At 44.4% G+C, this 25,770-nt stretch overlaps 1 protein-coding gene across 3 annotated transcripts; it reads left to right on the top strand.

Annotated features, from left to right (window-relative positions):
* Positions 1–2,301: 2,301 nt before the first annotated feature.
* On the top strand, positions 2,302–17,313 carry LOC140710661 (dehydrogenase/reductase SDR family member 4-like). 3 transcript variants are annotated; one of them, XM_073012916.1, is made up of 8 exons: positions 2,302–2,508; positions 3,620–3,797; positions 8,266–8,367; positions 14,107–14,177; positions 14,277–14,328; positions 14,623–14,757; positions 15,227–15,282; positions 16,793–17,313. In XM_073012916.1, the coding sequence occupies exons 1-8, from the start codon at positions 2,381–2,383 to the stop codon at positions 16,905–16,907; spliced, it is 837 nt and encodes a 278-aa protein (XP_072869017.1). In that variant the 5' UTR covers positions 2,302–2,380; the 3' UTR covers positions 16,908–17,313. The 3 variants fall into 3 exon arrangements, with proteins under 3 accessions (XP_072869017.1, XP_072869018.1, XP_072869019.1); XM_073012917.1 differs by lacking the exon at positions 8,266–8,367; XM_073012918.1 differs by lacking the exons at positions 8,266–8,367; positions 14,107–14,177; positions 14,277–14,328; positions 14,623–14,757.
* The last annotated feature ends 8,457 nt before the right edge of the window (positions 17,314–25,770 follow it).

The raw sequence follows: 25,770 nt of genomic DNA, 5'->3' as shown, positions 1-25,770 counted from the left end.
TTTTTGCATTTTCAGTAGAGATGAGGTTTCACGGTGTTGCCCAGCTGGTCTTGAACTCATGACCTCAAGTGATCCGCCCAAGTCGGCCTCCTAAAGTGCTGGGATTACAAGCATGAGCCACTGTGCCCGGCCCAAGATTTCCTGTTCTTATCTCCAATAAGCCAGCTTGATGAGGAGTAGTGCTAGAGATTCCCATACTTCTTGACTTCCTTCTATCCTTTTCTGCTCACAGGCCCCCTCCCTAATGTCCCCTGTGCTCTCCGTAAAAGAAATAGTGCTGGAAGCCAAATAGCAACCCTGCCAACACAAGGAAGGGCCATGTGATATTCACCAAACTCCCATGCCACAATTCTCTTTTCCCAGAATCCTTTGCTCATTGAAGTGTAGTCTTCCTCACCTTTCTGCCAACCTCAGCCCCTGAGTCCGCCTGTCCACCTCTGAAGAGAAGGGGAAGAGAGAGCAAATGCCCCTTGCAGGCCTGTCCCTTTGAACCAAGCCCTGAGAAGCCCTGCAGCAGTCCACCTGTGTACCCTCCTCACAGCCCCACACACAGATGGAGAGCCCTGGGAAGGGTTTCCACAGTGCATGAGCTCCAAACAGTGCAAGAGGACAGGGAGTGTGGCGCTTCCAGCCTCTGTCAATAATTCATGAGGCTCAGACTGAGGAGTACCAGTCAGATTCAGCTTTCCCTGGACATGGGGAAAATTATACTTAAGCTCTCTTATCTCATCCGGATGTGCTGAGTACCAAAGCAGAGTACTGCAGCTGTAACTTCTTGGATGAGGAAAACACTATAAATCCAGTGCAGGCCTGTTCTATTACTTGCTCACCGTACACCCCCTTTTGAATGTCAAAATCCTTTTTCAGCTGCTCAGCTGACCTACACTAAGTGAATCTTGAGCAAACATGAATTCTATTAAAAAGTCATGCCCAGAACTGATTTCACAAATCAGAATTCTTTCCCCTTTAATTGTAGCGACTGACATAAGACTGCCAAACTGGTGATTTCGCCAACGACATATCACTAAACCTACCCATCTGCTTTCATCATCTTTTCTGAAAGAAAACACTAACACATACACACGCACACACACACACACACACACAAAGGAGCGAATGTATACTCCACAATAAAGGACTGTTAAATAAGCTTAGCTTTGTAAAACTCACTGTAATGTCTTTATTTTGTCATTTTGCCTTGAACTAGTGAAAACGTTGTCATGGACCAGCACTGCTTCTCAGTCTGGTCTTTGGAGGCCAGTGGGTTAAACAAATTCTGATGCTTACATTTGCGTCTGTTCGGGCCTTTCTATAGTGCACCATAAGCCATCCAGATTTATTGATTCTCCCAGAAACCTAGGAGGGAGATCATTTCAGCCCACTTGGCAGAAGTGGAGGCTGAAGTCTTGGACACAGAATTTATAGCTAGTAAGGACTTTATTCACCATCTACTCCATACCGTCAGTAATTTACAGATGAAGAGTCTGGCCCAGGGCAGCAATAATAATCACTACATGGTGGCAGTAACTACTATGTGCTTATAGCTTACAGTTCATAAAGAGATTTTGCATTCAACAAATATTTATTGAACTAGGATGGAGGGTAAGACCTGGGGACATAGTGGTTAGACTTGAGTGCCCCCAGTTCTCAGCATTTCCACCACTGCTCCAGGGATTCTGCAGCCTTCTCTCTAGCACTAGCCCCTGTAAAGGAGAAAGTACCTTTGGAGAGGGATGTGAGATACTGTTTGGTCAATGACCATAGTCTGCCCTCCAGGGCCCGTGAAGATGGAGGAGACCTTGGGCAGAGTGAAGGGCAGTGCCAGACCTGGTGCAGTTACTCCCTATCACATCTCTCCCAGGCTCCTCCAGCCTCACCTGGTGGACTCTATGAGGACCACAGGCCTCAGCTCCATAGGCAGTCTCAAAACATTTGCCCTCCTGTGGGCTGTCACATACATTGACCCAGACTTTCTTGGAGAAGAAATTCTGAAGAAGCAAAAGCAACTCAAAACCCCCACTTCCCGCAGAAGAAAAACGGGGCAAGCAGATGCAGAAGGGCAGCGGCCAAAGTCTGCGGGTTCCTGCAGGGGCCACGGGAGGGGCGAGCCCTACGGAAAACTTGAACAGAGAGCGCTTTGGTCACCAGCTAGCCCGGGAAGGCAAGCCCCAGTCGGGCTGAACGTAGCTGGCTGCGGAGAGCGGCGACGGAGGGAGGCGAGCACCGCCACAGAGGACTTCCTGCGGGCCAAGGACCGGGAGGGGGCGGGCAGGGAAGCGGCCCGCCCTTCGTCCTGCCCTTAGTCCTTCGTCCTGCCCTTCGCCCTACTCTCTGTCACCTCCGCTGGAAGGAGTGGAACCCAGACTTGCTGGTCTGAGCCATGCACAAGGCGGGGCTGCCAGGCCTCTGTGTCAGCGCTTGGAATTCGGTGCGGATGGCCAGCTCCGGGATGACCCGCCGGGACCCGCTCGCGAATAAGGTGGCCCTGGTCACCGCCTCCACCGACGGGTGAGTGCTCCGGCCGGAGTTTCTGAGGCCCTGGCTGCCTGGTGACAGGCACTGGCCTCTCATCCTCGGCCTCCGGTGCCCCTGCCCTCAGACCTCACACGCAGCCAAAGTCTGGCCCTGGAAAAAAGCAGCCGCGTGGTCCGCCTGAAGCCCCTCCGAATCCCCTGGCCCTGGACCCTCCCTTGCCAGGTTCGCGTCCCTGCTGCCTCTGGCACAACTGTACCACCTCTGCGCAGCCCCATCTTTCTGGTCCCCGCAGTGTTCTGGGCTGCCCCAGTCAACCAGCTCCACCTAGCGTCCGGGAAGACCAGAAACTAGAAATCCAAGGGAATCTGGATTTCAAAATCCTATCCCAAGGCCTCCAGCTTTATGAAAATGTACCAGACACTCTGTTTGGGCACGAGAAAGTCTCCCGGGACCCCTCCCCCTTACCTAGATGGGACACAAGAGCCATGTTTCAAGATTTTTGTTTAGGTCGGTACATCTGGGCCTACCTTGTCCAGCCTGTTTCTCACCCACCACTCTTGTCTGTCCTGGTTCTGATTTCTACAGCACTTTGCTAGATGCCAGCTCTCCACAAAACTAAAATACAAATGTAGGTAAAACGCTAACGGCTGACAAGTGCAGAATGTGTAACTCTTCCTCCCAAGGCAATATTTACATTTTTGACCAGAGACCATCTTTTCACAAAATAGATGTTCCCCAAAAATAACTAAGGATAGAATTTTGAGAATGTTGTAGACTAGTAAGAAAGAAACCTGGGGGCAAGGCTGTTCTGAGTGAGACCCTCAAATCATGGAAGTGGATGCTGCACACCCAGCTCATTTCTTAACTCTCAGTCCCAACAGGGGATGAAGCCTGTCACTCATGGTGGGAACTGTAGAAAGTGATGTAAGTTCTTGGGAACTGAGGCTGTGGTCCAGGTCATAAGAAAAAGTAAATGAGTGCCAAAAATGGCCGTGCCATTAAGCCTGTTTTACACATAGAAGAGACACGTGGAGATCATATAGAGAAAGAGCCAGAATTCAAACCCGAGCAGTCTTCAGAGCCCATGCTGTCCACCTCTTCCCCTGCACAGGCCTTGGCAGTCTTTGTCTCTTTCTGCTCACAGGATCGGCTTTGCCATCGCCCGGCGTTTGGCCCAGGATGGGGCCCACGTGGTCGTCAGCAGCCGGAAGCAGCAGAATGTGGACCAGGCGGTGGCCACGCTGCAGGGGGAAGGGCTGAGCGTGACGGGCACCGTGTGCCATGTGGGGAAGGCGGAGGACCGGGAGCGGCTGGTGGCTATGGTGAGGTGCAAGGAAATAGGCACAGAGCCAGGAAGTGGAAAAGGGAGCCAGCCTGATCCTCCTTCCCTGCTTTCCTGGATAGCAGCACATTTTTACTGTGTGCCTTTCTGTTATGTTCATGAACTAACTTCAGAGAATCATCCCATCTCAGAGAATTTTAAAACATTCTAATGCTTCAACCCTGCATCATCCCTTGAGTACCCCAAAGAAACAGTTGGTACTGGTTCTCTAGTAATTTTCCATCTAATTGGACAGATGAGAAGGGTAAATACAATCACAAAATAGATGTTCCCACCCATGAGCTAATAAACAATCCCCTATTCTTCAGCTTATAGAGTCAAGTCCCTGGGAACCTCAGGAAGCAGCCCATCATGTTTCAGCCACTTATTATGTGCCATTTCCTGTGTTCAGAGCCTTACACAGGTTATCTCTAGGCCTGACAACAACCCAAGCAAGGCAAGGACTATTCTCTCAGTCTGCAGAGACTGGCTCAGATAGCTGGAGCAACTTCCTAAGGTCCCACAGCCATTAAGGAAAGAGCCGTGATTCAACCCGAACCTCCCAAGCTCCCTTCCTTTATTGACTGGCTACAGACTACCAGGTACTGGACTTTAGTCTCAAAGAAAGTATATAAGTCAATGTCACAATTAGTAGTGGACACCAGCCTTGCAGCTGCTGAAGAAAATATGAACCATCCAGCAAAGGAAGTTCCTCTTCCCTTGAGGCTCAGGACACACACTTTATTCCGCAGAGTGGAAGGGAGAATCTACCCAAAAATGGAAAGTACAGGATTGTGCTAACAGATTGGAAGGTTGGCAGAAATAATTTGCATAATTTTCTTAGAAGAGGAGGATCTTAACAATAGTAGACGGTAGTGTGGTAGACTGTATAGGGTAATTCCGTTTTGAAGGAACTGTCTGGCAAATGCTCAGATGTGCATTGGAAAGAGCCAAATGTGAGTCCAAGAGAGTCACAAATGTGAGTCCAAAAAAGGCTGGCCTAGGCTGGTGGACAGAGCCCAAGATTGGGGACTTGATCCTGATAGTGGAAGGAGCTGTTTGGGAGTCTGGGTCAATTAGCACTAACTATATGACATGTAAGTAGCAATTTAATGTCAAAATCCTGCTGAAAAAACATCCTGTGACCCCCACTAGGTTCACTTAACAAGGTCTACAGGCCTAGCCCAGAAGTGGTACTTGAGCTAAACGTTTAGGAATAAATGTGAATGGACAGATGGAATAGAGATGAGGTTCCAGAAAACTCCGCAAAATGAGCAGACAGCCAAGAAGGAACTGAAGGAAAGAGAGGAGCGCTGTCAGTCCACAGTGGAGAGCACAGGCTTAGAAGTACTGCTGGGAAAGGGGCTGCATTGGAAAGATAGAGGCCATGAGCCTCCATATCCTTTTTTTCTTTTTTCTTTTTTATTTTTTTGAGACAGAGTTTCACTCTTGTTGCCCAGGCTAGAGTGCTATGACACAATCTTAGCTCACTGCAACCTCAGCCTCCAGGTTCAAGCAATCCTCATGCCTCAGCTTCCCAAGTAGCTAGGATTACAGGCATCCACCACCACGTCCAGCTAATTTTTGTATTTTAGTAGAGATGGGGTTTCACAATGTTGGCCAGGCTGGTCTTGAACTCCTGACCTCAGGTGATCCGCCCCCTCGGCCTCCCAAAGTGCTGGGATTACAGGCATGAGCCACCGCACCCGGCAATAGCTTCTTAAAAGGATATGTTAAGGACCTTAAAAGGATATGTTTAGACATCCTTATAGCAAATAAGAAGCCATGTGAGGTTTTGAGCAAGAGAAAGATGGTTATTAAGAAAGATAATCTGGCTCTGGTAGGAAGGATATACAGAGAAAACACTGAATCCAGGGCATCAGTGAGGAAGCTGTTGCTGTCATCCAGGTTTAGAGCAGTGTGGTGGGACTGGAACAGATGTGTCCAAGAGACATTTAGTGGGAACGAACCAAGATTTTCCAACCCCATGTCAAAAAGTGGGAAACACGAGCGAAGTCAAAAATGGCTCTCAGGTAGTTCGTGTGACCATTGTCAGAGAGGAGAATGACAGAGCACTTGTCAGCTATTTGAAATGTCTTCTGCCAATGGCCACATGTTACCCTGCGATGAGAAAAGCCACTGCCCTGAGAATGGTCACTACCCAGTGGCCTCCTCGTCTGCACCACAAAGCTTCTAAGTGTGTGGTAAGCAGAAGCCAGATTAGCTGCCTATCTGCTTGATTATATGTTTTCTTAAAATGCATAACTATCAGAACACAGAGCAAACAGCTCCTAACCGCTTTAGTGTAGTGATCACACAATTTAGAACAAGACTTAGATACTTTATTTTTCCAGAGACAGGGCCTCACTCTGTTTCCCAGGCTGGAGTGCAGTGGCATGATCATAGCTCACTGTAACCTCCAACCCCTGAACCCAAGCAATCCTCCCACCTCAGCCTCCCAAGTGGCTAAGACTACAGGCATGAGGTATACTGCAGAGTAGAAAATGTCTCCAGGTGATTCTAGAGCAATCCACTGTCCTCACCCAGCCCAAAAACATGTGAACTCAGCACAGCGCACATCACTTATTAACTTACTCTGCACCTCCCTGGTAACAAGTCCATTTGTGAGACTTATACAAAACCAAGGCAGGTGACTGGGCTTTATGCCAAAATTTAAAGGGTGCAGGAAAGTATTAATACTGGTTTTAAAAGATTATATGACTGTAAATTTTATTAGATTTACATGTCGACAGCCCAGGCATTCCTTCAACCATCTAGAAACAACTGAGCTTAGCACCTAGTTAACAAGAATAATTAGTTAAAATGGAAAGCTAGCAGATGGTGTACATTGTTAGTAACACCCCTCTGTGTGCCAAGTCCGAAGCACAAAGTTGACCAAGGGCCCATGTACTGCTGCTTGCCCAAGGCATCAAAATTGCCAGTTCTGGGCAAATGCAAAGTCTGGTTTCAAGGTGGCTTTGTACTGAAAACTCTTGTTGGCAGATTCTGCTTGGCCATTCATTACTCTAGCACACACCTCACTACCTACTTATAACTTATTAAGGAGGTGAGATGTTGCCTTTCTTGGCTTTCTCAGTTAAATGTCAGTTTCTACCTTGAATCTTTCATGCCTTCAGGTCAAAAGAGAGAGACAGAGACAGGGGAAATGACATCATAACTAAATATGGAATTGCTTTAAATTCAGGCTGGTATCTTCTCCCATCATGGCTCTCCTGGGCAGCCAGTTTCCTAATGACCCCAACTCACTTTCAGAGGGCTCTTATGAATTAGCGGTGTGCTACAGAATGGGAGACTGACCTCAGTTCTTCCACCGCTAACTAGCTTTGTGCCCTGAGCAAATCACTTTCCCAAACACAGAATAAGAGGCCTCCTGTTCTTAGCTAGCCCCAGTGTGTCACTACTGAACTATATGATCTTGAGAAAATTCCCAGAACCTGTTTCATCATCTCCACCTTAAGGACATTGGAACAGATGATCTCAAAGGCCCCTCCAGGGGAACTTTCTTCAGCTCTATTTAAGCCAGGTTTTCCATTCAGGTAAGTGTGGACAGATTGACTTTGAGATAAGGGTAACTTATTCAAGGAGAACTGGACAGTAAGCACTTGGAGAAATGTGGGTGGAACTCACTGTGAAAGGAAGAGGAGGGGTCTAGAAATAGATTTTGAGGTGAGACTTGAAATCATGAGAATGAAGGAGCGTCCCAAAGGGCAAGTGTAAAGAAAAGAGCAAAGGATCATAGACAGCCTTAGAAGAATAGGAGGTGGGAAGAAAAGACTGCAAAAAAATATAAGACAAACTTCCTGGTCTCTCGCACCTGTAACAATTTCAGATACTGAGGCAGGTGGATGGCTTGAGCTCAGGAGTTCCAGACCAGCCTCGGCAACAGGGCAAGACCCTGTCTCTACAAAAAATACAAAAATTGGTGGGGTGTGGTGGCAAGTACTTGTACCCCCGACTACTTTGGGGACTGAGGCAAGAGGATGGCTTGAACCCAGTAGATCAAGGCTGCAGTGAGCCGAGATCATGCCACTGTACTCCAGCCTGGGTGACAGAGCAAGACTCCGTCTAAAAAAGAAAGAAGGAAGCCAACCTTAAATGGTTAGCAGCAGATCTTAGGGTAGTTTTCTAAAAAAAAAAAAAAAAAAAAGATGTTTTAAGAAAGAGAACTTATTTTGACGATAGTTCCTAAGAAGGAAGGTTTTGTTGTCATTGTTTTTTTTGTTTTTTTTGTTTTTTTTTTTAAATATAAAGATAAGGTCTCGCTATGTGGCTCTAGCTTCTCTCAAACTCCTCAGCTCAAGTGATCCGTCCACCTTGGCCTCCCAAAGTGCCATGATTACAGGCGTGACCCACAGGGCATAACTCAAAAGAAAGTTTTTATCAACATGGGTAAATGCACCTCCCTTACTTACTGCAGCCCTGGTCCAGACCTCACCCCCTCTCTCTAGGCTGTGAAGCTTCATGGAGGTATCGATATCCTAGTCTCCAATGCTGCTGTCAACCCTTTCTTTGGAAGCCTAATGGATATGACCGAGGAGGTGTGGGACAAGGTGAGAGGGGATTAAATCAACAGGGGGCAGGCCTCAGAACACATTCAGTACAAACTCCATCTGCTTTTAGAATGTGTTTGTCAAGGGCAGTGTAAATGTGAGGACTCTTTGCCATGTGCCACACACGTGGAGCACACCTGGTAAAGGGCGGGGGGTGGGGTAGCTCTATCCCTGCCTTCTTATTCATTTCTGCTATTCCTAGTTCTGACTGCTCCTATTTGCTCTTCACTCTCTGTAGTCTACTCCCCTCCCCAGGCTTCTTCCCCAGTATGCTCTTCTACCTGGCTGATTTCCAACAGAGACATAGCAGCTAATATGCCAACAACTACAACACTTAAATTTACACACCCACCTGTCCCCTTTCAGCTAACAAAAAGTAATCTTTTTTATTAGTTGGGAAATATTAAATGCTGCTAGTTATTTAAAATACTAATTCTGGTGAAATGACCAGTTGCCACTTTATAACATACACCCTTTAAAAATAAAAAATAAAAACCCGTATTAGTTTCTTCTTAGCTGCAATGTCAAGAAAATCTGAGATCCGGATGTCTAAATTCAAGTGGTAGAACATTGGGTTTTATGTGAAAATGTATAATTACATTATATTCATAATATATTTCACACATATTTAATTACAAAGTTTTAATTAAAATATTTGTTTTTGTTTATTAAGGTTAATATTCCCACATGATTTGGAAATGCTAATTTTTTATGATTTCTCATGGTTTTGCTTTTTACTCTGATGTTGTATTAGTCTGTTCTGTGTTGCTATAAAGGAATACCTGAGCTGGGCAATTTATAAAGACAAGAAGTTTGTTTTGGCTTACGATACTGCAGACTGTACAAGAAGCATGGTGCCAGTATCTGCTTCTGATGAGGCCTCAGGAAGCTTACAATCATGGCAGAAGGAGGAAGGGAGCAGGGTGTCACATGGCAAGAGAGGAAGCAAGAGAGAGAAACCATTCTCTTTTAAACAACTAGTCCTGGCATGAACTAATAGAGTGAGAACTCACTCATTGCCACAGGCAGGGCACCAACCATTCATAAGGGATCCACCCCTGTGACCCAAACACCTCACACCAGGTCCCACCTTGAACATTGGTGATCACATTTCAACATGAGACTTAGAGGGCACAAACATACCAACTATATCAGATGTCATCAAAAATTTCTCAACAATAAAGTATCAGGTTGCGAAAATACTACGGTTTATTTACCAGTGTTTCATACACATAAAGACCAAAGTGCCAAAATGTTCTTCAGTGAGCTAGTTTTTGATTCTAGATGAGCTAGTTTGAGCGAAGCCTGGCAACACAGCGAGACCTTTTCTCTATATTAAAAACAACAACAACAACAATGACAACAAAACCTTCCTTCTTAGGAATTATCATCAAAATGACTTCTCTTTCTTAAACCATCTTTTTTTCAAAACTACCCAAAGATTTGCTGCTAACCATTTAAGGTTGGCTTCTTTCTTTCTTTTCTTAGACAGTCTTGCCCTGTCTTTTTTGCCTTTTTCTTTTTTTTAATTTTTTTTTATTTTCTTTTTTCCTTACTGTATCACCGAGGCTGGAGTGCTGTGGTGCAATCTCAGCTCACTGCAACCTCTGCCTCCCAGGTTCAACCTCAGCTCCTGAAGTACCCAGAACTACAGGCATGTGCCACAACACCAGGCTAATTTTTTGTATTTTTATTAGAGATGGGGTTTCACTGTGTTGCCCAGGCTGGTCTCAAATTCCTGGCCTCAACAGATCCCCCCACCTTGGCCTCCCAAAGTATTGGGATTGCAGGCACGAGCCACCGCACCCAACCAGATTCTTATACTCTTTAAAATAGAGGAACATCTTTCGTGAACAGTCTGAATAGAGACCATATGAAAGTCAGTTTTACACTAAGTACAGGCACACCTCGGAGACATTGTGGTCTGGTTCCAGGCCACCACAATAAATTCAATATTATAATAAAGCGAGTCACATGAATTTTTTGGTTTCCCAGTGCATATAAAAGTTATGTTTACACTATAATGGTCATCTAATGGTAGTCTATTAAATGAGCAGTAGTATTATCTCTTAAAATATATATATGTATCTAAATTTTAAAATACTTTATTGCTAAAAAATGCTAACAATCATCTGAGACTTTAGAAGCTGTAATCTTTTTGCTGGTGGAGGGTATTGCCTCAACATTGATGGTGGCTGACTTAGGGTGGTGTTGCTGAAGGCTTGGGTGGCTGTGGCAATCTCTTCAAATAAGCCAGCAGTGAAGTTTGCCACATCAATTGATTCTTCCTTTCACAAAAGATTTCTCTGTAGCATGCAATGCTGTTTCATAGCATTTACCCACAGTAGAGCTTCTTTCAAAATTGGAGTCAATCCTATCAAACTCTGCCACTGCTTAATCAACTAAGTTCATGTAACAGTCTAACTCTCGTGTTGTGATTTCAACAATGTTCGTGGCATCTTCACCAGAAATAGATTCCATCCCAAGAAACCACTTTCCTTCCTTATCCATAAGAAGCCACTCCTCAGCCGTTTACATTTTGTCATGAGATTGCAGCAATGCAGTCCCATCTTCAGGCTCTACTTCTGGATCTCTTGCTATTTCCACCACATCTGCAGTTCCTTCCTCTGATGCAGTCTTGAACCCCTTCACATCATCCATGAGGGTTGGAATCAACTTTTTCCAGACTCCTGTTAATGTAGATATTTTGACCTCCTCCCATGAATCACAAATATTCTTAATGGCATCTAGAATGGTGAATCCTTTTCAGAAGGTTTTCAGTTAACTTTGCCGAGATCCATCAGAGGAATCACTATCTATGGCAGTTACAGCCTTACAAAAATGTATTTCTTAAATAATAAGTCTTGCAAGTCAGAAGTACCCCCTGATCCATGGACTACAGAATGGATGTTGTGTTAGCAGGCATGAAAACAACATTAATCTCCTTGTACATCTCCATCAGAGTTTTTGACTGACCAGTTGCATTGTCAATGAGCAGTAATAGTTTGAAAGGAATCCTTTTCTGAGCAGTAGCTATCAACAGTGAGCTTTAAATGTTCAGTTAACCATGCTATAAACAAATGTACTCTTATTCAGGCTTTGTTTTCCATTTATAGAGCATGGGCAGGGTAGATTTAGCATAAATCTTGAGAGCCATAGAATTTTCAGAATGGTAAATGAGCATTGGCTTCAACTTAAAGTCACTGGCTGCATTAGCCCCTAACAAGAGAATAAGCCTGTCCTTTGAAGTTTTGAAGCCAGGCGTTGACTTCTCCTCTCTAGCCATTAAAGCCCTACAGGGCACCTTCTTCCACTAGAAGGTTGTTTCATCTACATGGAAAATCTGTTGTTTGGTGTAGCCACCTTCATCACTGATCTTAGCTAGATCTTCTGGATAACTTGCTGCAGCTTCTACATCAGCACTTGCTGCTTCACCTTGCACTTTTATGTTACAGAGATGGCTTCTTAAACCTCATGAACCAACCTCTGCTAGCTTCCAACTTTTCTTCTGGAGCTTTCTCACCTCTCTCAGCCTTCAAAGAATTAAAAAGTTAGGGCCTTTTTCTGATTAGGCTTTGGCTTAAGGGAATGTTGTGGCTAGTTTGATCTTCTGTCCAGAACACTAGAACTTTCTCTCTATATTAACAATAAAGCTGTTTTGCTTTCTTATCATTTATGTGTTCACAGAAGTAGCACTTTTAATTTCCTTCAATAATTTTTCCTTTGCACTCACAATTTGGCTAACTGGTGCACATGGCCTAGCTTTCAGCCTGCCTCAGCTTTCAACATGCCTTCCTCACGAAGCTCAATTATTTCTAGCCTTTGATTTAAAGTGCAAGATGTGTGACTCTTCCTTTCACTTGAAAACTTAGAGGCCATTATATGGTTATTAATGGGTCTAATTTCAATATAAATGTGTCTCAGGGAATATGGAGGCCCACAGAGAGGGAGAGAGATGGGAGAAGGGCAGAGCAGTCAGAACGTACGACATTTATCGGTTAAGTTCACCTTCTTTTCTGGGTGTGGTTTTTGGTACCCCAAAACAATTATAATAAAAACATGAAAGATCACTGATCACAGATCACTGTGACAGATATAATAATAATGAAAAAAGTCTGAAATATTCCAAGAATTACCAAAATGTGACCCAGAGACAAAGTCAGCACATGCCATTGGAAAAATGACTCCAATTAGCGCAGGGTTGCCATGAAACTTCAATTTGTAAAAAAAAAAAAAAATCTGCAAAGCATAATAAAATGAGATGTGTCTATAACTTTTCTTTTATATATCTTTTAAACTATCACAGTACATCAAATGCAAACATAATGGCTGATCCTTGATTGAGCTCTGGACTTTAAAAAACGCAACACACATTTGGGGCACAAATGAGGCCCATATATTAGATAGCATTATCATCATTGTCAGACTCTTGGTTGTGATAACAGATTATGGTTGTGTAAAAGAACATCGTTACTCTCTGGAAATGTATGATAAGTATTTAGGAATAGAGCATTGTAATATCTGCAACTGAGTTTACTTATTTTATTTTACTGATGTATTTATTTTTGTGATGGAGCCTCACACTATTCCCCAGGTTGGAGTGCAGTGGTGCTATCTCAGCTCACTGCAACCTCCACCTCCTGGGTTCAAGCTATTCTGCCGTCTCATCCTCCTGAGTAGCTGGGACTACAGGCACATGCCACCACATCCGGCTAATTTTTGTATTTTTAGTACAGATGAGCTTTGCCATGTTGCCCAGGCTAGTCTCAAACTCCTGATCTCAAAGTGATCCACCCACCTTGGCCTCCCGAAGTGCAGGGATTACAGGCATGAGCCACCACAACCAGCCCTGAGTTACTTTTTTTGAATTTACATTTTTATTTTTTTAATTTTTGTTCTTAGTAATTTTTCATTTTATTATATAAAATCTTTCAGAAAACTTGCAACTGAGTTTCAGTGGTTCATTTAAAAAACTGTACAGATCTACAGAGAGGACAAAGGGGACAAAATGTGAACAACTGGTGAATCTAAGTGAAGGATCTCCAGATATTCATTATATTTCTATTACCAATTTTTCTGTAAGATGGAAATATTTTAATATAAGCAGTTGTCTAGAACAATGTAAACAGGGGTCATACAATTGTTTTAGATTATGGATGTCGGGATTCTGATTGTAGCCTGTCCCCCAGCTTCCCCAAAAGGTGCATCCTCATGATCCCACTTTCTAATCAGGTCTAGCCAGGCAGTCCATCCTAGAGGGCCAAGAGCATCTCACTCCCTAAGTACAGAAGCCAGAGAAGTGCTAGAACAACCCCAGGTATCCAAGGTCAGGCCACATTTTCCCTGAGAAGCATGGCCCACTCTAGGGCAAGTCCAGGAAGCTGACAACTGCAGGCTCTCCCTACTTTGAAGAAACGCAGAAAACGCAGCTCAAATCCAAAGGAGCCCTGAGGATTTAGGCCCCTTCTGGGCCACATCATACCTTGCTGTTTACGAAACAAGATGAACCAGGTTCCATTTTTTCTCACCTGAACCTAATGTATCATTATCTAGCTGAGCAGCTGGTGAGAGCTACTTCTCCCTGAACCTCAGTTTCTTCATGTGCAAGATGCAGGTATATCATCCTAAGATCTTCGTCAGCTCTGACAAACATCCTAGGAACCCACTCTAACTCCTCATTGTCATGCCTCCTCCAGTGCTCTTCACTCACGCTGTTTCCCCTTCTTCTCTTGGCTTCAGACTCTGGACATTAATGTGAAGGCCCCAGCCCTGATGACGAAGGCAGTGGTGCCAGAAATGGAGAAACGAGGGTACAGAGAGTGAGGGAGAGCCTGGGTGAGATGGGACCCCACACGGGCTGAGGGCAGTGGTCCATAATGGGAAGACTGTCAGCTCTCTTCTTTCTCCAGAGGCGGCTCACTGGTGATCGTGGCCTCCATAGCAGCCTTCAGTCCATCTCCTGTAAGAATCCTTTTGACTGCCCCTTCCATCCCATCCTGTACATCTTTCCACCCCACCTGTTACCCAAAGAAGTTTGTGTCCCCTTTTAGAATCACACCACCAAGTCCCTGCCCACAAAATAGATGCCTTGCCTCCACAAACCATGACCTAAGGGAGGTTTAGCCACAAGACAGTTTCCTAACTGTGCCCCTCCATTACAGGAGATCCCTATTGAGCACTGCCCTTTATATCTAGTTATTAGAACCAAGAGTGACCTGGAAATTATGAGTCTAACTCATTGTTTTCTATCTCCAGGGCTTCCTTCCTTACAATGTCAGTAAAACAGCTTTGCTGGGCCTCACCAAGACCCTGGCCATAGAACTAGCCCCAAGGAACATTAGGGTGAACTGCCTAGCACCTGGACTTATCAAGACCAGCTTCAGCAGGATGGTGAGGAAGGAGAGCTCTGCATCCCACTGGAACCCCTTAAAAGGCATCCATCTTCTTGGATGGGGAAGCCCAGTACCTGATTCCTGAACTCTCAACCACTCCATTCTCCTTCCCTTGGCTTTTCCATATTCCCTCTCTGTACCAGCTGCCCTATCCAAGCCAGACTTCAGTCACACCTTTCCTAAGGCATAGGGTAGAGACTGAGGTATTCAGACTATACTCACACTGTTTCCTCTCTCCTTACATGGATGAGAATTGGAGAGATGCAGCAAAATGCATCACTAGAACCTGAAACAAATGAAATAGATGAGGGCAGTGGGGAGAGCTGGGAGCTAGAAAAAGAAATAGGAAGTGAAAGAGGGAAGTCTCCATACTTATTTTCTGTTGCCATGAGGACGGGCAGTTTCTTTCTTTTTTGTTCCTCACTTTCCTCTTCTTAAACATAAAGAGATTTCCCTTCTTCCTGCAGTTCTGGATGGACAAGGAAAAAGAGGAAAGAATGAAACAAACCCTGCAGATAAGAAGGTAAAACTGTCATGGGATCAAGGGCCCTAAAAGGCATGAAGATGGAAAGGTCTAGTCCCTAGCAGCCCACAGCCCGCTGTCTCAGTCCCACAGATAACACAGGCAGGCTCTCCTCTGCCTCACAGACCACAGATTCATAAACACTATCACTGCCGTGGCCTGAGCAAGAAGTCAGCTTCCCTTTCAAAAGGTAAACCCAGAGACATTGGGGTTTCAGCAGTGCAGAGCTCTGGGAGAAGCCCTGAGTCCTCTCTCCATCTGGGGGATTGCCCCCACCTCTGAGCATCCATGGAGACTAGGGACCAAAACCAAAACCATGCATTTTTAGTTCCTTTGAATAATGACACGTTTGCAAACTCAGGTTGATGATCTACAATCCAAATGAAAAGAATGAAGAGCTTTACTAAGCCCCAAACTCCCCTTGCCTAAGGACTTACTTTCTTCCCCAGTGAGCTGGGTGAACTGTTCAAGCACCTTTGTTGGGCTCACTTTCCTCTAAGTTCCCTGCCTCTCTTTACCTTCTGGCTTCAGGGCACTATCTACTTCCTCCATCTTGTCCCTCAAGGACAAATGCCAGCGATGCCTAACTCTGTACCGGTCCAGACATCCCAAATTTTCCCAAAGCCATTCTGATGTCAGGCATCAGCTACAGGCCTGGTTTATAAGTCACGGGATTGTCATCCTAGAGCTCCCATGAATGATCTAGCCCATGTAGCTCAATCCTGGATTCACAGTAGAATCACCTGTGGAGCTTTTTAAACTGCAGGTGCTCAGGCCCCGCCCACTCTCAGAGATTCTTTTTTAATTGGTCCAAGGTAGGACTGGACCATCTGGGCTTTTGTTTTTCTTTGTCTTTTCTTTTTTTGTTTAAGCCTCTCAAATGATTGCAAGGTACAGCCAGAATGGAGAACCATTAATTCAGCCCTTCTAGGGTTGAGCTACTCACTCTGCCCACCTCTAGAGCATGCTATGGCAGGCAGATTAAAGTGTCCCCTAACTATGCAATCGCTGACAAAAAAAGAATTAGCACATTCTCACCAAATGAACCTGACTTTAAGGGACAAGTATAGATTCCTGAAAAGGTCATCTGTAAGTTGAACCTGTACAAATGGAATCGTTTTAAACACACCATTTACTGTCACACAGACTTCCTGATACTTTAGTGTGTGCACATGTGAAACCATTTTTTTTTTTTGAAGTATGAAATAATTGCTCACCATTTTATCTATATAACTTTGGATCTTGGTGTCCTGAGCTCTCTATAAAACAGTATGTTTCCATAGTATTTGAATATTATGGGTAATGGTTTTTGCAGAGTACAGTATGCTTCTACTAAATTATAACAGCATATCCTCATGGTAACCCTATTTGATAGGCAGAAAGCTTGTACACTGATCCTGAAAAGTCATCTGATAATTCTTGATTAAGCAAACTTCATTCCCTGTGTCCCAGGTGAGGGGGCCAGAACTATTTAATTTTTACTCCCTTCCTTTCTTCCCCTATTCCCCAGGTTAGGCGAGCCAGAGGATTGTGCTGGCATCGTGTCTTTCCTGTGCTCTGAAGATGCCAGCTACATCACTGGGGAGACAGTGGTGGTGGGTGGAGGAACCCCGTCCCGCCTCTGAGGACCCGGAGACAGCCCACGGGGCACTGTTGGGCTCTAGCTCCTGGTGCTGTTCCTGCATTCATCCACTGGCCTTTCCCACCGCTGCTCACCTTACTGTTCACCTCATAAAATCAGTTCTGCCCTGTGACAACATCCAGCCTTCCCTGCCGTCAAGGTGGCGTCTTACTCGGGATTCCTGCTGTTGTTGTGGCCTTGGGTAAAGGCCTCCCCTGAGAACACAGGACAGGCCTGCTGACAAGGCTGAGTCTACCTTGGCAAAGACCAACCGATATTTTTTGCCCGGGCCACTGGGGAATTTGAGGGGAGATGGGAGAGAAGGAAGCTGGAGTGGAAGGAGCAGAGTTGCAAATTAACAACTTGCAAATGAGGTGCAAATAAAATGCAGATGATTTCAGGGCTTTGAATCGAATCCACGTGTTCATTTCTCAGTGTGGGGTGCTTAGCTGAGCAGAGAGCAGAAGTCTGGCCAGGCTGGATCTCTGGATCCCCCAGCCCTCCTCCCTGTCTCCAGAACCTGAGCGTGATGTGCAGGGGTGGAGGTGTCTGCAGAGCTGCCAACTGGAAGGGAGGTGGCACGGGAACGCCCAGGACGCCACGGGGATCCCCGAGGCAGGGCCAGGCTGGCGAGGGTGGGGAAGGATGAACTCTCTAACACCTCCCCGCCCCTTGACTCCCAGATCCGGCCAGGTTCTCTCCCAGCATGGCCCTAGGTTCCGAGTTCCCTCCCGAGTCAGCAAGGACAAGCTGGACAGGTCCTGAGCAGGTGGGGAATAGAAACAGGCCCTGCAAGGTACCCAGGTCGACAAACAAAAGAAATGAGTTCTGCTCACGGCCCGAGGACTGAGTACACGGAAAGCGGGAACGCTACCCCCGCCCCGAAGGCCCGGACACCAGGTTATGCACGCCGGGCCTTTCATGCTGGAGCCCAGGAGAGGGGTAGAGGCCAGCGGCCCGTGGTCTCACGCGACTCGGCAGCGCGGCGCGCATGCTCAGTCCGGCAATTCCCCTGGCGGGGCGGGAGAGCGGCGCTCAGAGGCGCGGGAGAGGAGCGCTTAGGCAGCAGGCCCTGACTGGAGCGGGCTCTGCCACTACTGCAGCGCTCAGCGCCCCTATCAAAGCGTAGTCTAGCATGTGTCCCGGCTCCCCGGCGGCAGGGATGGCGGCGGCTCCTCTGCACCAGCCTCAACAGCTGGAGCCCGTGGCCAAGCCCAGCGTGGAGCTCACCCGCGAGTTTTAAGGTAAGATGCTGCCTACGTCTCTGGGACGACCCATCCGGGAGCATCCCAGACCCAGCGTGTTCCTCCCCGCGGTGCACCCCAGCCCGGTGCCTCACACACCGCCGACACCCCGCGCCATGCATCCCAGTTCCAAAGCACCCCCTGTATCCCAGTCTGGGCATTCATATTTCCAGAACATCCTCCGCTGGAGCTGGAGCTTGACGAGGGAGGGACGATCGCCATTACTGAGGCTTGAGTAGGCAGTTCTATGCTCAGTGTAAGCAAAGTCACAAGGAAGTTCCAACTGGGCGGAGCCCACCTCAACTCAGCAAGGCCTAATGCCTTTCTAGATTCCACCTCAGGGGGCAGGGCATACCTGAACAAAAGGAAGCAGACAGCTTCTGCAGACTTCAATATCCCTGCCTGACAGCTCAGAAGAGACCAGTGGTTCTCCCAGCTGTGGCATTTGAGCTCTGAAAATGGACAGATTGCCTCCTCAAGTGGGTCCCTGACCCCTGTGTAGCCTGACTGGGAGACACCTCCCAGTAGGGGTCAACAGACACCTCCTACAGGTGGGTGCCCTCTGGGACCAAGCTTCCAGAAGAAAGATCAGGCAACAATATTTGCTGTTCTGCAGCCGCTGCTAGTGATACCCAGGCAAACAGGGTCTGCAGTGGACCTCCAGCAAACTCCAAAAGACCTGCAGCTGAGGGGCCTGTCTGTTAGAAGGAAAACTAACAAACAGAAACCAATAGCATCAACATCAGCAAAGGACAGTATCAACATCAGAATAGCAAAGGACAACCACACCAAAACCCCATCCGTAGGTCACCAACATCAATGACCAAAGGTAGATAAAACCACAAAGATGGGAGAAACCAGAGCAGAAAGGCTGAAACTTCCAAAAACCAGAAAGTCTCTTCTCCTCCAACAGAATACAAGTCCTTGCCAGCAAGGGAACAAAGTTGTATGGAGAATGAGTTTGACGAATTGATAGAAGCAGGCTTCAGAAGGTCAATAATAACAAACTTCTCCGAGCTAAAGGAGCACGTTCTAACCCATCACAAGGAAGCTAAAAAACCTTGAAAAAAGGTTAGACAAATGGCTAACTAGAATAAAGAGTGTAGAGAAGAGCTTAAATGACCTGATGGAGCTGAAAACCACAGTACAAGAACTTCATGAAGGATACACAAGCTTCAATAGTCAATTCAATCAAGTGGAAGAAAGGATATCAGTGATTGAATGTCAAATTAATTAAAGTCAGAAGACAATATTACAGACAAAAAGAGAAAAAAGGAACATTCAAATTCAGGAAATACAGAGAACACCACAAACATACCCCTTAAGAAGAGCAACCTCAAGACACATAATTGTCAGATTCACCAAGGTTAAGGGCAGCCAGAGAGAAAGGTTGGGTTACCAACAAAGGGAAGCCCATCAGACTAACAGGGGATCTCTTAGCAGAAACCCTACAATCCAGAAGACAGTCATGACCAATATTCAACATCCTGAAATAAAATATTCTTCAAACTAGAATTTCATATCCAGCCAAACCAGCTTCATAAGTGAAGGAGAAATAAAATCCTTTACAAACAAGCAAATGCTGAGAGATTTTGTCACCACCAGGCCTGCCTTACAAGAGCTCCTGAAGGAAGCACTAAACATGGAAAGGAACAACCGGTACCAGCCACTGCAAAAATATACCAAATTGTAAAGATCATCAATGCTATGAAGAAACTGCATCAATTAATGGGCAAAATAACCAGCTAACATCATAATGACAGGATCAAATTCACACATAACAATATTAACCTTAAATGTAAACGGGATAAATGCCCAATTAAAAGACACAGACTGGCAAATTGGATAAAGAGTCAAGACCCATTGGTGGGCTATAGTCAGAAGACCCATCTCATGTGCTAAGACACACGTAGGCTTAAAATGAAGGGATGGAGGAAGATCTACCAAACAAATGGAAAGGAAAAAAGGCAGGGGTTGCAATCCTAGTCTCTAATAAAACAGACATTAAACCAACAAAGATGAAAAGAGACAAAGAAAGTCATCACATAATGGTAAACGGATCAATTCAACAAGAAGAGCTAACTATCCTAAATATATATGCACCAAATACGGGAGCTCCCAGATTCATAAAGCAAGTTCTTAGAGACCTACAAAGAGGCTTAGACTCCCACACAATAATAATGGGAGACGTTAACACCCAACTGTTAATATTAGACAGAAAATTAACAAGGATGTCCAGGACTTGAACTCAGCTCTAGACCAAGCAGGTGTAATACAAATCTACAGAACTCTCCACCCCAAATCAACAGAATATATATTCTTCTCAGCACCATATCACACTTATTCTGAAATTGACCACATAATTGGAAGTAAAACACTCTTCACCAAATGTCAAAGAACAGAAATCACAACAAACTGTCTCTCAGACCACACTGCAATCAGATTAGAACTCAGGATTAAGAAACTCATTCAAAACTGCACAACTACATAAAAACTGAACAACCTGAACAACCTGCTCCTGAATGACTACTGGGTAAATAACAAAACGAAGGCAGAAGTAAAGATGTTCTTTGAAATCAATGAGAACAAAGACACAACATACCAGAATCTCTGGGACACATTTAAAGCAGTTTGTAGAGGGAAATTTATAGCACTGAATGCCCACAAGAGAAAGCAGGAAAGACCTAAACTCAACACCCTAATGTTAAAATTAAAAGAACTAGAGAAGCAAGAGCAAAAAAATTCAAAAGCTAGCAGAAGATAAGAAATAACTAAGATCAGAGCAGGACTGAAGGAGACAGAGACACACAAAAAGAAAAACTTCAAAAAAGCAATGAATCCAAGAGCTGGGTTATTTTTTAAAGATCAACAAAATAGATAGACCACTAGCAAGACTACCAGGAAAGAAAAGGAGAATCAAATAGACACAATAAAAAATGATAAAGGGAATATCACCACTGATCCCACAGAAATACACACTACCATCAGAGAATATTACAAACATCTCTATGCAAATAATCTAGAAAACTTAGAAGAAATAGATACATTCCCAGACAAATACACCCACCCAAGACTAAATCAGGAAGAAGTTGATTCACTGAATACACTAATAACAGGTTCTGAAACTGAGGCAATAATTAATAGTCTACCAAACAAAAAAAAAGTCTAGGACCAGATGGATTCACAGCCGAATTCTACCAGAGGTAGTAAGAGGAGCTGGTACCATTCCTTCTGAAACTATTACAATAAATACAAAAAGAAGGAATCCTAACTAATTTTATAAGGCCAGCATCATCCTGATAACAAAGCCTGGCAGAGATGCAACAAAAAAAGAGAATTTTAGGCCAATGTCCCTGAGGAACATCATTGTGAAAATCCTCAACAAAATACTGGCAAACTGAATACAGAAGCACATCAAAAAGCTTATCCGCCACGATCAAGTTGGCTTCATCCCTGGGATGCAAGGCTGGTTCAACATATGCAAATCAATAAATGTAATCCATCACATAAACAGAAGCAAGGATAAAAAACCACATGATTATCTCAATAGATGCAGAAAAGTCTTTGACAAAGTTGAACACCCCTTCATGCTAAAAACTCTCAATAAACTAGGAATAGATGTAATGCATCTCAAAATAATAACTATTTGAATGGGCAAAACTGGAAGCATTCCCTTTGAAAACTGACATAAGACAAGGATGCCCTCCCTCACCACTCCTATTCTACATAGTATTGGAAGTTCCAGCCAGGGCACTTAGGCAAGGGGAAGAAATAAAGGGTATTCAATTAGGAAAAGAGGAAGTCAGATTGTCCCTGTTTGCAGATGACATGATTGTCTATTTAGAAAACCCCATCATCTCAGCCCAAAATCTCCTTAAGTTGATAAGCAACTTCAACAAAGTCTCAGGATACAAAATCAATGTGCAAAAATCACAAGCATTCCTATACACCAATAATAGACAGCCAAATCATGAGTGAACTCCCATTCACAATTGCTACAAAGAGAATAAGATACCTAGGAATCCAACTTACATGGGACGTGAAGGACCTCTTCAAGGAGAACTGCAAACCACTGCTCAAGGAAATAAGTGAGGATACAAACAAATGGAAAAACATTCCATGTTTGTGGATAGGAAGAATCAATATCATGAAAATGGCCATACTGCCCAAGGTAATTTATACATTCAATGCTGTCCCCAAAAAGCTACCATTGACTTTCTTCACAGAATTGGAAAAAGCTACTTTAAATTTCGTATGGAACCTAAAAAGAGCCCATATAACCAAGACAATCCTAAGCAAAAAGAACAAAGCTGGAGGCATCATGCTACCTGACTTCAAACTATACTGCAAGGCTACAGTAACCAAAACAGCATGGTTCTGGTACCAAAACAGATATCTAGACCAATGGAATGGAACAGAGGCCTCAGAAATGACACCACACATCCAAAACCATCTGATCTTTGACAAACCTGACCAAAACAAACAATGAGGAAAGGATTCCCTATTTAATAAATGGTGTTGGGAAAACTGGCTAGCCATATGCAGAAATCTGAAACTGGATGCCGTCCTTACACCTTATAAAAAAATTAACTCCAGATGGATTAAAGACTTAAATGTAAGACCTAAAACCATAAAAACACTAAAAGAAAACTGAGGCCATACCATTGAGGACATAAGTATGGGCAAAGACTTCATGACTAAAACACCAAAAGCTATGGCAACAAAAGCCAAAATAGACAAAGGGGACCTAGTTAAAGAGCTTCGGCGCAGCAAAAGAAACTATCAGAGTGAACAGGCCATCTACAGAATGGGAGAAAATTTTTGCAATCTATTCATCTGACAATGGGTTAATATCCAGAATCTAAGTGCAAATCAAAACTACAAGGAGATACCATCTCACACCAGTTAGAATGGCAATCATTAAAATGTCAGGAAACAACAGATGCTAGAAAGGAGATGGAGAAAGAGGAACACTTTTACACTGTTGGTGGGAATGTAAACTAGTTCAACCATTGCAGAAGACAGTGTGGCCATTCCTCAAGGATCTAGAACCAGAAATACCATTTGACCTAGCAATCCCATTACTGGGTATATACTTAAAGGATTATAAATCATTCTAATATAAAAATACATGCACATGTATGTTTTTTGCAGCACTGTTCACAATACAAAGACTTGGAACCAACCCAAATGCCCATCAATAACAGACTGGATAAAGAAAATGTGGCACATATACACCATGGAATACTATGCAGCCATAAAAAAGGATGAGTTCATGTCCTTTGCAGGGACATGGATGAAGCTGGAAACCATCATTCTCAGCAAACTAACACAAAAACAGAAAACCAAACACTGCAAGTTCTCACTAATAAGTGGGAGTGGAACAGTGAGAACACATGGACACAGGGAAGGGAACATCACACAACAGGGCCTGTCGGCAGCATGCGGGGCTAGGGGAGGGAGAGCATTTGAAAAAATACTTAATGTAGATGATGGGTTGATGGGTGCAGAAAACCACCATGGCACGTTTATACCTATATAACAAACCTGCAAGTTCTGCACATGTATCTCAGAAATTAAAGTATAATAATTTTAAAAAAGAAAAAAATTTTAAAAAAGAAATAAAAAAGTGGGGGTTGGAACATGGGAGAAATAAAAGAAAAGCAATTTGAAGGACAGTATGTATAGTGTCATCTCATTTGTGACACAATTTTTAGAAGAAAAATGCATGTAAATGTATAGGAAACTTCTGGAAGGATACACAAAGCCAAGAGCTATATGGGAAAAAGGTAAAGGAACCATAAGGAAGAGTTACCTTTCAGTTTTCTCATAACTTTTTATCCCTTTTTAAAATAATGAGCATGTGTTATTTTTATAATTTAATGAATAGATGTGTTGATTTGAAAAACACACTGATCCTAAAAGTTAAAATTCCAATTCAGAGAAAATTGATTTATGTGAAAACTATCAATCCCCCAAAAATGCCAGAAAAATGAAATGTAACTATACAACACAGACAGTGATTGAGGTTGTCATCACTCACTCTGATTTCACATATAGAATTTAAAACACCTGACCGGGCACAGTGGCTCATGCCTGTAATACCAGCACTTTGGGAGGCCAAGGAAGGAAGATCACTAGGTCGAGATCGAGACGATCCTGGCCAACATGGTGAAACCCCATCTCTACTAAAAACCCAAAAATTAGCTGGGTGAGGTGGTGTGCACCTGTAGTCCCAGCTACTCGGGAGGCTGAGGCAGAAGAATCGCTTGAACCTGGGAGGAACAGGTTGCAGTGAGCCGAGATTGTGCCACTGCACTCCAGCCTGGTGACAGAGCAAGATACCATCTCAAAAAAACAAACAAACAAACAAAAACGAATTTAAAATGCCGCAGTCCTTGGTGGACTGAACAAAAGAATATTAATGCAGGAATAAAGACAAAGATGAGCACATTTGGAAGAGGGGGTTGGGGGCTCCTTGCTTCTAGTGAACAAGGGCCCTGAGTTTCCACAGCCCTTTGTATTTATTGAGTAAAGGAGGTAGGGAGAAACGGGTGGTTGTCAGTCAGCTGCTTGACTTAGTGCAGGCTTGCATGAGTGCATTCTTTGAACAGTAGTCTCCAGATATTGCAGTAGATAACCTCAAGGAGCACAGCACCAGGGAGTGATTGCCCTCAGTAAACCTCCTGGCGGCAGGTGCAGAAGTGAGTTGGCCCACATTCCGCATTCATGATAAACAGTTTGCTGTTTGATCATATAGCCTTCAGTGGAATGCTGAGTTGGTCACAACCCTCAGGCCTCTGGCTCCCTTCATTAAAACACCCATTTCACCAGATTAAAAATATTCAATAAAATTTATAAAAAAGCACTTAAAACTTGTCAGCACTTAGTAAGGAAGTGCTCAATAAATACTGTTAACACTCTTACTTTCTCTGCTTGGCAGTTGTCCTAACCCCACACCAGCCCTCCCACATTGCCTAATCCTGACTTGTGTCAGTGATGCATGACTCAACAGTCAATCTAGGACAGCTATTGCAAAATGCAAGACTTAAATTCCACCCCAGGTGAATCCTCTTCTGGACCACAGGCAGCCCTTGAAAAGGATGGGAGTAGAGCCCTCAATAGTGGAGGCATTTGTTCCTCAAGACAGGCAGATGTTACCATCTCTATACAAGAACAATCCCATTGCCTATTACAGCTCCCATCTCAAAGAGATACTCCCACATATGCATGTATTTCCCTGGAAGATTTCCTGTTTTTGTTTTTGTTTTTGTTTTTTTTAGATGGAGTCTCTCGTTCTGTTGCCCAGGCTGGAGTGCAGTGGCGTGATCTCGGCTCACTGCAACCTCTGCCTCCCAGGTTCAAGCAATTCTTCTGCCTCAGCCTCCTGAGTAGCTGGGATTACAGGCACGTGCCACCAGGCCCAACTAGCTATTGTATTTTTAGTAGAGACGGAGTGTCACCATGTTGGTCAGGCTGGTCTTGAACTCCTGACCACGCCCAACTAAGTTTTGTAGTTTTAGTAAAGACAGGGTTTCACCATGTTGGCCAGGCTGGTCTCAAACTCCAGACCACACTTGGCTAATTTTGGTATTTTCAGTAGAGATGAGGTTTCACCATCTC

Source organism: Chlorocebus sabaeus, chromosome 29, assembly GCF_047675955.1.
Source record: "Chlorocebus sabaeus isolate Y175 chromosome 29, mChlSab1.0.hap1, whole genome shotgun sequence".
Classification (NCBI taxonomy): Eukaryota; Metazoa; Chordata; class Mammalia; order Primates; family Cercopithecidae; genus Chlorocebus; species Chlorocebus sabaeus.
Note: the sequence above shows the minus strand (reverse complement) of the source record. Positions and strands in the feature narration are given on the sequence as shown.

Bases quoted from the DNA above. Each gene is read 5' to 3' on its own strand.
- LOC140710661 (XM_073012916.1), top strand. From the start codon at position 2,381: ATGCACAAGGCGGGGCTGCCAGGCCTCTGTGTCAGCGCTTGGAATTCG. The intron at 2,509-3,619 runs GTGAGTGCTCCG...TTCTGCTCACAG, and splicing joins GTCACCGCCTCCACCGACGG to GATCGGCTTTGCCATCGCCC. The intron at 3,798-8,265 runs GTGAGGTGCAAG...CCCTCTCTCTAG, and splicing joins GGGAGCGGCTGGTGGCTATG to GCTGTGAAGCTTCATGGAGG.